Here is an 11446-nt window from a genome sequence, read left to right as displayed (position 1 = left end):
TAAGCAAGACCAAGTAGAGACCAAGTAGTCAACTAAGTGTAGTTCTAAAACTAAGGCAAATCTGAATCTATAACTACAGTATAATTTCTTCCATTGTAACGCTGAAAACCTCCAAAGTACCTGTAAACTGTTAAAGTGCAATGAATACATTGCCCATATTAAAACAAAAGAGCATACCATAACAGGGCATCAGTACAAAAACAAGCTACTGCATGTTACTCTCCCCATTTAAAAAAAAAAAAAAAAAAAAAAAAAAAAAAAAAAAAAAAAAAGTTTAAAAAAGGAGCTTAAAGAATTTTGGGTGAGATGTCAAACAGTCATTATTAATACTTAGAAAACAATATGCCACTCATTTTCAACACTCAAAAAATAATTCTACTTAACTCCATATTAAGTAGCAGGCATGTGGCATATTTTTACACAAAAACTAAAATGCCATAATATTCTCACAAACAACTTATAGAACATTCCTGTAGTTTGACAATAAAATACAATAATTCAAGTGTACCTAAAACTGTTTCAAATTACAGTACATCTCCCTTTTTCATACTAAAAATACCAAAAAAAAAAAAAAAAAAAGAGTACAAAACTGTTTCAAAAAGATGGTTGACAATAAATAATGACATTTTCAACACCATTTTGAGGAGTAAAATTTAAAAAAAGAAAAAAGAAAAAAAAAAGGACACTGTCTTAACACTGTGCAAAAAAGGAGGTGCAGAAGGTGATTAACACTGACCACAATCATCACTCCATTTATTGCAACAGCGGTCCTGCAATCTTGCTCATTTCATGGCAGAAATATATATTTAGGCCTTTTTTTTAATATTTAAAACACTGACAAGGGATCCCAGCACAGCATGACTTCAACATGATCAAATAAACAGCCGCTTCAACATTACAGTTTACTGTTTGCAATGTCACCGTACAGCTTCCATCCTGTACTTGAGAAATATTTTGTACTTTTTCCCACCATTAGTAAGAATCCTCTTTATGGCACTGCTTTTTGAAAACGTTGCTTTTTTCATATTACTAAAAGTTGCAATAAATAACAAAGGTACTGTTTCCCTTGTACCTGAGGAGTGTTGAAGTGCTGGTCATACAGCCACTTTCCCCTTGACCTCCATTTTGTTAATGCTCTCCCCCTGTTTGGCGGTCTGCTCCTCTGTGAATGTTATGTAAGAGTACACCAGACTACCAGCAATACTGAGGCAATAGAGACAAAACACACAAATAAAAAAAACTTTAATATTTATCAAGAAAAAGTATTATTTATATACATGTATTAAAGTTTAAATTCATACCTGATGTTTAGACCAACAAAGTTAGTCCATGAGAAAATATAATCTCCTCCAAAGACCATTCCAATATATGTCACTAATATGTTCTGTATATATAAGAGGTGAAAAAAAGTTAATTATATTCATTCACAAGATGTAAATTATCCTATGCCAATCCATTAGAGCCCACCCCACACTCTTCCACTTCCTTCCTGCTTTTGTGACTGGCACTACTGCATCCTTCAATCCTACCAAAATCATCTCACACACATTTCCATTCCTCAACTGAACCTGAGTGGTAGCTCCAGTACCCCTCTCCCATAGCATGCCACACTATTTAAACACTGTGGCACCCTTAGCCACTTCCTTTTGGACTTGTTCATAACCCTTTCCATCCTCTCTACTTCTGTGATCAAAACGTCATAAACTGTCAATAGCCATCTAATACAAGGCAGTAAGCCAAACTGCAGACACCACAATTTCACAATTTCCCTGACAAACATGATCAATCAATGCTATTAACAGCCTTCACCAATTCAGCTTTTAGTCCCACAACATGTTCTGTATTGTTTAGCACTGCACTATATATACGAGGGATAATTTTTCATTCCATCAAGTTTCTTGCACAAGGTTTTCTTTTGACAATAGAGAGACTTCTAGACTTGCTCGGTTTCACTTTCAGCCTAGCCAATCTTAGATTATCATTTAACTTCTCCAGCAACCACTATGTGAAAGGCACAGTAGTCGTTAGCATCGTCATATAATCAATATAAGCCCTAATTGGGGGGAGTTTATTCAACCTTTCTCCACCTACAACATACTTAGAGGCCCTAATTACTACCTCCATTGTCATTGTAAATGCTAATGGTGAAATTGTTCATCCAGGCATTTTATCTATTTCTAATCGCTGCCATGATGTAACAAATTCCCATGTACTAAAGCAAAACTGAATATCCTCTAAGTATGCTTTAACTAGCCTAAAAATGTAAAAGCTTTCCACATAAGTTTATGTGGCACTGAGCCAAATGCATTCGCTAAATCTAGAAAAACAACATGTAAATCCCTACCCTGTTTATTAACTGTCTGAATCTGATGCCAGATCATGCTGCTATGTTCCAAACATTCTGCAAAACCAGAAACCCCTGCCTTTTGTACTGATGTATCAATTAATTTGTTTGCTTTCAAATAAGCAGCAAGTCTCCATGCTATTACACTAAAGAAAATCTTACCCTCCACATTAAGAAGTCTTATGGGCCAAAACAGTTCTTTGCTCACACCATCTTTCTCTTTAGGGATAAGAATACTGCCTGCTCTTCTCCACTCTTTTGGAATGATCCCTTTCTTCCAAAGTATCACCATCAACCTCCACAAAAAACTTCCAAGACCTCAGGTGCATACTTGTACACCCGATTTGGCACACCATTAGGCCCTGGAGCAGAACCTGCCTTTGCATGATGCACCACATCTTGAACCTCACTCCATTTTGGTGGGCTAACCTCCATTGTCTGCTCTATTTCGCCTAGTGGTGGAATAACTTGTGGCGACTCTAGCACCTTTGCTTTATTCTTATCAGTATACACATCATTGAAATGCTCCTTTAAATAAATGATAATATGATATTAAATTTTAATATCTTCACTATCATGCAAATTAAATGTTCTATAATCTTACTTTCAAGCATCCAACGATTGTAGTTGTCAAAGCAGAGTTGTACTGAGTACACAGTACAGTGGAGTACATTAAAATAAACCTAGAGGTAAAAATAAAAACACAACATGATTAAATAAATGCGGCACTCACAAAAGGCTTCATTTAGTCAGTTGTAAATTTGTTTCAGCATACCCCATCAGGCAAGACATGATGAACTGTGCAACGAATAACATATCTGACCAGCCCTCATATTCCAGAGCCTAAGAAAAAAAAAAAAAAACAGAAAACAAGAATATCAAATGAAAATTTGGCTAGTAATTTATTCATAATTTAATGGTGACCAACATTAAAATGTGACATCAAAAACAACCAGGATATTGCTCCCAAGCTCCTAGTGCTCTCAGCCCCTCTCAACAGGTGTATAGTTCAATTGTTGCTGATGACTCAGTCATCCCAGGCTGGTGGTCCTAAGACCATTCATCGTCTTTGCTTTCTCTGGATGGGTCGGATGGTTTTGTCCCTCCCCTCATCACACAGCACAGGTGTGCAAGCCAGCATGGGTATCTGTCAGCAGTGGTTACAGACCTGGGTAGTTTGCACTCTCCTTTAAGGCATGGGGATTTTCTGTTGCATTAGAGGTAATGTGACAAAAATGCATTGAAGTACAGAAGGATCCAGCTTACAGGTTGCAGTAGGAGGCAACTATGACTAGTTAAAAAATTCAGAAAAATCTGGGTAAGACATACATACATATTTTATATGCCCCCCCCCCCCCCCCCCGGTCTATTATACAAGTCCTTATTTGATCTGATTGTGAACAAGATGTAGTGAAGTCAGGACCTGCATCTCCAAATCAAACCCCTCTCGAGTTGATGTCCTAAATTAAAATCTTTATTTTCCTTTTGAGGCCACAAACATGACACTTTTGGGTAAGACTACTTGTCTGCCTTTCCTACAAGGATCAGATTATCAAAGCAAAAGGGGGGAAGGCTTTAACCCACAACCATTGAATAGGACTCCATCTATAGTCATGAACACAGAACTTCACTCATAGGACACATGGTGACTTCTCACCTAGGAGTCTGCCAAGAAATCATTGTTATGTAAAGATTCAATCAAGACAGTCTCTCTTTCTGACCAAGTTAAAACCATGGAATTCCTGCACTTAAACATTAAAAAGAAAAAGAAAAGGAATCTCCCTTCTCATGTTCTAGGAGGAAACACTGAGCAATGGCAATTAAATTGATACCAAACATGACCAAATTCCTACAGGAGACCCTAAATAAACTTTCAAGAATGACTGCAACCACATGGAACCAGTGGTCACCTTAAGCTACAAAAATAAAAATAAATGTCAAACTTGCAAAAACACTTTACTGCAGTGAGGGTTGCATAAATTTAAACACAACTGTAAACACACACACACACACACACACACACACACACACACCTCAAAAAATAAAAACGGGAACTTGTCTCATTCCATGGTACATTACAAAAGTACATAAGAAACTGAAGAAATTAGAACAATGAATTTTGAAAAAAAATTAATTAGAAAAATTTTTTTCCAGTTATTGAAAATAACACTTTTGATCAGATGAGGAAATTGCTTTATACAACCTGTTTCACTCTATCAAGGGAAGATTTCTGGACTTACCTGATTTGTAACAGCACTTTTATATATACAAATATAAGTGAACTGAATTAGGTAGCTGTAGTTCAGTTGAAGTTCATGTCATTTCAGTGGATTGTTTGACTGATAAACCCACAAACGAACAGGGAGAAATCTAAAGACAATTCTGAACCAGAAATTAATAAAATACCTAAAAATGGCCTGGTTTATTATTTACACACTTTCAGCCAAATATACTCAGCCCTGAGCCTTTCAAACTCCTTTGTTTGCCCAGATTACACCAGTGTTAAAACTTGTATACAAAATCAATTTGGATAACCTTTATTATGTTTCTTTGCCATCAGTTTTTGTTTTAATTCAAAGTTATGTCAAGCAGGCAGTAATAAAACATGTAGAACCAAATCTTCTTCAGTAACACTTATTATTTTGAAGTTTGCCAGAGAACTTCAGGATTCTTCAACATTGCTCAAGTTATGTAAATATTCACTGGCCTACACACCCCAAGCCACAGTGACTTTCTCAATAACTGCAGTGTACTTCAGTAGATTAGATGGGAAGGCACAAGATATTAATGTAGCTTTAAAATACAAAAAGATTAATTAACACCACAAAAAATGCAGGCATCATTATGTTTTTTTTCTTAATATTTACATAACAACTAATTTCACACACAAGTTTATGAGCCACCAAAGTCATACTGTGCATGCGAATGGGTATAATGGTAGCTTTGTGTATGAGGCACTCTGGCTCCTCTGAGGCACAGTCTGCCAAATAAACTGGGGCCTCCCATTGCACAAGCAGAGCAATATAAAATAAGGCATTCATTGAGCAAGGCCTGAACATGCAGTCTGATTTTAATTCTAAGAGTACTTGTCTAAACACAGAATCTAAATATATGTTTATCTGGTGAAAAGTAAGTTTAGTAAAAACCTCTGACAAGATTCAATACAATCTTTCAATCTGGAAAATCATCTATTAATTCCCTTTTTCCTAATGTTTAAAATTAAAATTCTACAGGACATTTTTGGAATGACTGGCAAAAGAAATCTTAAGAAAATACCAAATCCAAATATAATTAACCTTTGTCAAGTTGAGCAGATGGTCTGCCCAGAGCTGTCAGATACTTCTGGGGATGAGGCTTTGCTACTGGACAGCCACAATAAACAGGGTCATTATGAGTTATGTGCAAATGCATGGCAGAATTCAGGCATCTAATTAACTGTTTTGAAAGCTTTCAAAATATTATGCCCTATACTTTGACACCTAATGCATTTTACTGTTTTCTTACCTTGTCTATGTCTCCAGTGACATGTGCCAAAAGCAGGGTTGGCAGAATCATGAATAAAGCATTGTAATAAAGTAGACCATATTTTCCAAGCTCCTAAATGGGGAACGGAAGGTGGGAAGAGAGAGACCAGGAGTTATTCATGACAGAGAACTGGTAACAACCTTTTAGCATATGCCCCCCCCCAATTCTCTATACCCTGTGTGTAAATTAATAAGCTTTGCACACATTTTACAAAAGTTTGAAAGTTAACCTCTTAAGAATGGATAGAAAATAATTCACACTAAAACAGAAACAAAATATATTAAGACCGAACTCATACCAGGAGTGTTTAAAATATCAGGCTGGCAAAACAACTTTTGTGAATAAAAATTTATTTTTCTGGGTCTAAATGGCTACTTTAAAAGTACAATATGAAGGTGAATCACAAAACACACAATGTCTACAATTTCAAAATATTCATGAAAATAACCCTGCCTTACTTAAGATTTCACAAATCTTAAATCATGCAAGGCAAACCCACACCGCCTTCATTTATGAGAATTTAAAAGCACTGAACACCATTTCTTCAGGACGTTAATCTTACCTTAGAATCCAGCTTCTGCTTCACAAAGGCCCCGTTAGCAGCAGTTAAAACATCATTAATTAAGATGAACACATATCCTTGCAGGTCAAAGGACAGATCAGCACTGGAAACAAAATGAACAAAAAGCCTTTATCCAAGTTGAAGCAAACAAGAATTCCAGAATAGCACACAATAAATAATATTGTAAATTGTGCATTTATATTTCATTCATATATTCAAAAACAGCTTTCAGCAAATACACCAAAAAACAAGTACTCATTTTAAAATTAATGATCAAATAAATAAATAAATAAACAAACAAACAAACATTTAGGGTCCTGATTTCAATAGAGAGCTTTTTCAAAAGAAAAAAAAAAAGCTGAGTGCACACCACAATAACTAAATTCACAAAGAAGTACTGGGGTCAGGATATATATATATATATAGACATAATCTACATTAGGCTCTTACTTTAAAAAGGTCCAGTTTAAAACACTTTTTATAAGAGTTTATATACCGTTAAATAATAATGTATTTACCTTGCAGCCACAAAAGCCCCAAGGATCATTGTAAATACAGTGAGCTGAACTGGCCGAGAAAATTTCTTCCTGTGATTAAGGGGGGAAAAAAGTGTGATTATGACAGCCATTGTGTGAATTACATTTAAAAATCACATTTTGAAAGAGCATTGCTGTAGTAAATTTGTTGACTTACTTTAACAAGAAGCCCTCAGCAAGCATTGTGAAAAGAATGGAAAACCTCCTTAAGACTGTAAACATTGGCAGACTAGAAAGAGATATACATATGACATTTAATTAAATCCACTTTTCAAAATGTTTCTTAAATCTCAATTAATGCAGGAAATAAAATATTCACATGTCTACAACCACAAAGACATTATTTGATATTAATAGCAGCAAAGTAGGACAAATGTTTAGCTTTAAATAACAGTGTTATTTATGGGGCAAGGTCATACTTTAGCCTTTTTGTTCCAAACAGTCCAGATACTTGATTCCCTACATATAGAAGAGGTAGCGGAAAAGTCTGAAAGAAAAGAGGAAAAGAAAATCTGTCAGGTATGTCAAAACATTTCAAGAAGAGAATCCTCCCATTAACGTCACATTTCAGATTCAGAATGTCTACTGTAACAGACAAACACTGGGTCCCAATCCATTGAACAAAACATTAAAATGCAAAGCTATTTGATAACATCAGGTGTATTTCCTGCTCTTACTGCCAATATCTTCCTTTGTGCCCATATTCAATGACATGGTGTCTGCTTTATATAATGTCTACAGATGCTTTACAAAATTTATCTTAAGCCAAAGCCTTACCCGACAACTACCACAAACAACTACATCTTTCAGATGTAAACACGTCATTAAGATCTCATTTGGAGCAAAATGATGAACAGTGCTCCTTTGTAAAGAAACTAGGCAGAATTGTTCACAGCGGTGGTGAAAGAATCCAAATGACTTAAGAGTTTAATACTTTTACAAACTACCTCAGAGAAAGCAATTACACAAAGTGGTAACAGATGCAATTCCTGATGCCTGTAATGGTACACAGATTATTGTAAAGAAGGTGGAATTCCCCTTCAAGGCATTTAAGGCATCATTTGCCTTTTTTTTTTTAATAAAAAAAGAGGAAGAGGAAGTCCACAGTTGCTTAGCGAAGTGTAAAGACCACACTTTACTATGTTTTCTATTTCCTTAATTACTGCTCTATAGCCCAGATTATTTACACATTGGAAACACTCTTAACAGTCTATTACATTTACTTTCAAATTAATATCTCCTATGTAATATTAAAGAAGGGCTGTTCTGAGGCTGGACTTTGATTAGATAAAATACATCTGTAACTTCAGCACTTCAAACTGAAATTTATCAACAACTTGAAGAAAGATAATTAAAGGCTAAAATAAGTGTTTCTTATCGTTGATCCTGGAACCTGAAAAACACTGAAATTTAAAGGGCAAGGGACCTATTATATTAATATGCTAGTCATTTTAAATATATATTTTCTCCCATTTACAGACAGAAAAAAAAAACTGATACTACATTGATCAACCCAGTTAATAAATACGATACTGAATAAAAATATGCAAGATCCAAGATTTCAGTTTTCTTATCAAAACAAAAACTATAGTTGAAGATGTTGAGCCTGTTACACCTGTAATCGCAGCACAATAACAAAACAATTTGCAAAATGTGATGACTAAATACTTCTGTATGATCTGAGGCTCTAAGCAAGAGGAGCTGTGGCAGCTGGGCATATTAACATCTCTCCTGGACTCATACATTCATGACAGATGAGGAGCTCCTATAATAACACACTTCATCAAATAGCATCTAGTAGAGCAACAGTGGATTTGAGACATAGGCTGTGAGGCAGCAAACTCTGCCTCTGTCTTGCAGTCTCACAATTTAGTGCCTTAAATGGCAGTATTTTGAAATGAAGGTATTTGTAACTGAGTCACGTTTAAAAAGCAGCAATATGTCAACACACCGCCAGGACACTGGTATGCTCACTCTTCAGAATAATTTTTAAACGACATTTAAGGTAATGGGACAAAAAGCAGACAGTGCTATATGCATGAATTCTATTCAGACATGACACGTGCCTTCCTCCCTCAGAGTACTGCCCTAATAAACATGATACTTGTCGTTTCAGAGAAAGCCACTGAGTACACAAATCAATTAAGTTTCCTTTCCTTTCTCAAGGAAAGGAGACCATGGGATATGAGTTGCACCATTAGTCAGCAGGGCAGCATTGCTTTATATGAAGATGCATGTTAAGGAACATTTTGCAATTTCCTACGCATTGCAGTCTGTAACTGAGGCATTTTCGTGTTACTTTTATCAGGGTTAAATGTATAATCATACATATCGCTTTATTTTCATCTCACAAATAATAATAATTATAATAATACAAAAATAAGTGTTGGTTGGTGGGGTGTAGTAGCCTTCACAGCCCTCCATGTGGCAAATTGTTTTATCAAATCCACGTTTGGGTATTAACAACACAGTACACCAACAGGCTAAATCTTTTAGCTGCTCTAGATAAAAGCATTTGCCAAAAGTCTGAGTGCATGTACGGGTCCTCACTCCTCACCTTCCTAGGTATGCTGAGGTCCCACTCTGGGAAGGTGATCACCCTCAGAGCCTTTCCCACCCATAACACCAACACGGTGGCTAGCATCTGTGGGCAGACACAGTGGTTATATTTCAATGGGCAGAAACGGGCAGAAATACCACAGTAAGTTTCAGATCATAGTTTCTCTTACCTGGCCAATACCAAGACATATAGATGAGGGAAACCTGCAAAAGGAGATAAATAGCTTTTTAAATCTCAAGTCTCAGCAGGGTTGGGAAAAAATGCTACTCTAATGGAAATTACATGAATGTCATATTCATTGTGATTTGTAACAAGCTGAGAAATGTAGTTTATAAAATGTTACATCTGAAAAGTGCCCGTGTCTTTGCCTGTTCTGTTTATATCCTCAACTTTCAGAAACAAACTTCCACTTCAGCTGCGGCCAGTTTTCCCTCTAGTCAATTATATTTCTCAGACTTCACGTCTGCTCTACACGGAACACTGGCTTTAAACACTGCTTTTCATAAAAGTGAATGGAAGTAGGAAGAAACTCTTCTTACCTGTAGTTCGTGAGGACGCTCTTGTTTACAACAACTATAAGGAAAGAGCTAAAGCCGTAGAAAGCCGCAGCTAATAGCTTGATAACTAATGTTAAGGTTTCGTCCGCCATAGCGCTGCGTCCCTTTAATTCCTCGTTTTCTCTCTCTTCAGTGATACATTCCTCCACTCCGCTCAGCTCTCTCCTTTCTCTCCCTCATTCTCTCCTTCCGCCATCTTCAGCCCTGTGTCGTCATGAGGCTCTCAGTGTGGACCCCGCTCTGCGGCGCCCTCTCCAGGAAACAACGCCAACAATCACTCCACACTCTACAGTGGTGTGTAAAGTTAAAACACCCCTGGGGTGTATTCCACAAAGTAATATCTCTCAGTCAGCTAGATAGCATAAGCCCAAAGTTGAGGATCTCCCAGTAGGAATGTCCATCAGCTCTGTTCCTATTGGACAGGCTTCACTGTGGGCTTATTTGACTTAACAGAAACATCCTGCTTTTTAAAACATCCCTGGTCAACAGATGTTTTATTGAAGTGCAAATAAGTTAACACATCCTCTATAGTGGAGGTATTCAAGTTTTCCCCCAGAGGCCCATATTACCAGTTGTTTGGGAAGTAGCCCCTCACTGCCAAACTAAAACAAAATGCAAACTACTACAGTATAGACTTTTTATGTATAAATAACCTTTCAACTGACTTACAAAATAAAATAAAATAAAAGCTTCTCTTCTTTTATGAACATATGAACAGAACACTTTCTTGCTCTAGGTGACTTTCTCTCCTCATCCCTGGGTGAATATATTTTTAAAATAATAATAATAATAATAACAACAACAACAATAATAAAATAAATAAACATTACAATTTTGAATTGTGAAAAACAAGGAAATGCCAGCTTATAACAATGCAATTTTTGATGACAAGGTCTTACCACAGTTTGCACCCTACAGTTTGGATACCTTTGTTCAACACTCTTAAAAATGTTGGTTCTTCAAGGTTTCTTTAGTAAAGGAAATGTTTCTGTATAGACCCATGAACACTTAGCTTCTTACAATTTAAAACTAAAGTACATTCTCTACAAAACCTAAAAATCTTTTAACTGTGCAAAGACCCCTTTACTCATTCAAAGGGAGTGTTCTTGGTTCTGTATAGAACCACATTCTTCACTAAAGAACGCTTGAATAACCATATATGTTAAGTTTGTAAAGGAAACAAACTTAAATGAGGTGTTGAACACAATTTCTGTTTATATTTTGTGTCGAATGAATTGGAAAAAATAAAATGCTAAATATAAAATGTACAATACACTTAAACACAGGCTACATTTGAAGTATTTCAGCACTAACTGCATTCAAGTGTGCAGACATGTACTCCCATGATATGTTCTTACTTCT

At 36.0% G+C, this 11446-nt stretch overlaps 1 protein-coding gene across 1 annotated transcript; it reads right to left on the bottom strand.

Annotated features, from left to right (window-relative positions):
- Positions 1 to 287: 287 nt before the first annotated feature.
- slc35d1a (solute carrier family 35 member D1a) lies at positions 288 to 10272 on the bottom strand. Its single transcript, XM_066665193.1, has 12 exons — positions 10067 to 10272; positions 9697 to 9730; positions 9525 to 9611; positions 7387 to 7454; positions 7125 to 7196; positions 6950 to 7018; positions 6432 to 6534; positions 5849 to 5941; positions 3120 to 3187; positions 2949 to 3027; positions 1302 to 1384; positions 288 to 1203 (listed from the first exon to the last, which is right to left on the bottom strand). Exons 1-12 carry the CDS (start codon positions 10174 to 10176, stop codon positions 1095 to 1097), a joined length of 975 nt encoding a protein of 324 aa, XP_066521290.1. The 5' UTR covers positions 10177 to 10272; the 3' UTR covers positions 288 to 1094.
- Between the last annotated feature and the right edge of the window lie 1174 nt (positions 10273 to 11446).

The sequence above is a fragment of the Hoplias malabaricus genome, chromosome 3 (assembly GCF_029633855.1).
Source record: "Hoplias malabaricus isolate fHopMal1 chromosome 3, fHopMal1.hap1, whole genome shotgun sequence".
Classification (NCBI taxonomy): domain Eukaryota; kingdom Metazoa; phylum Chordata; class Actinopteri; order Characiformes; family Erythrinidae; genus Hoplias; species Hoplias malabaricus.
This window is presented reverse-complemented; position numbering and strand designations above follow the sequence as displayed.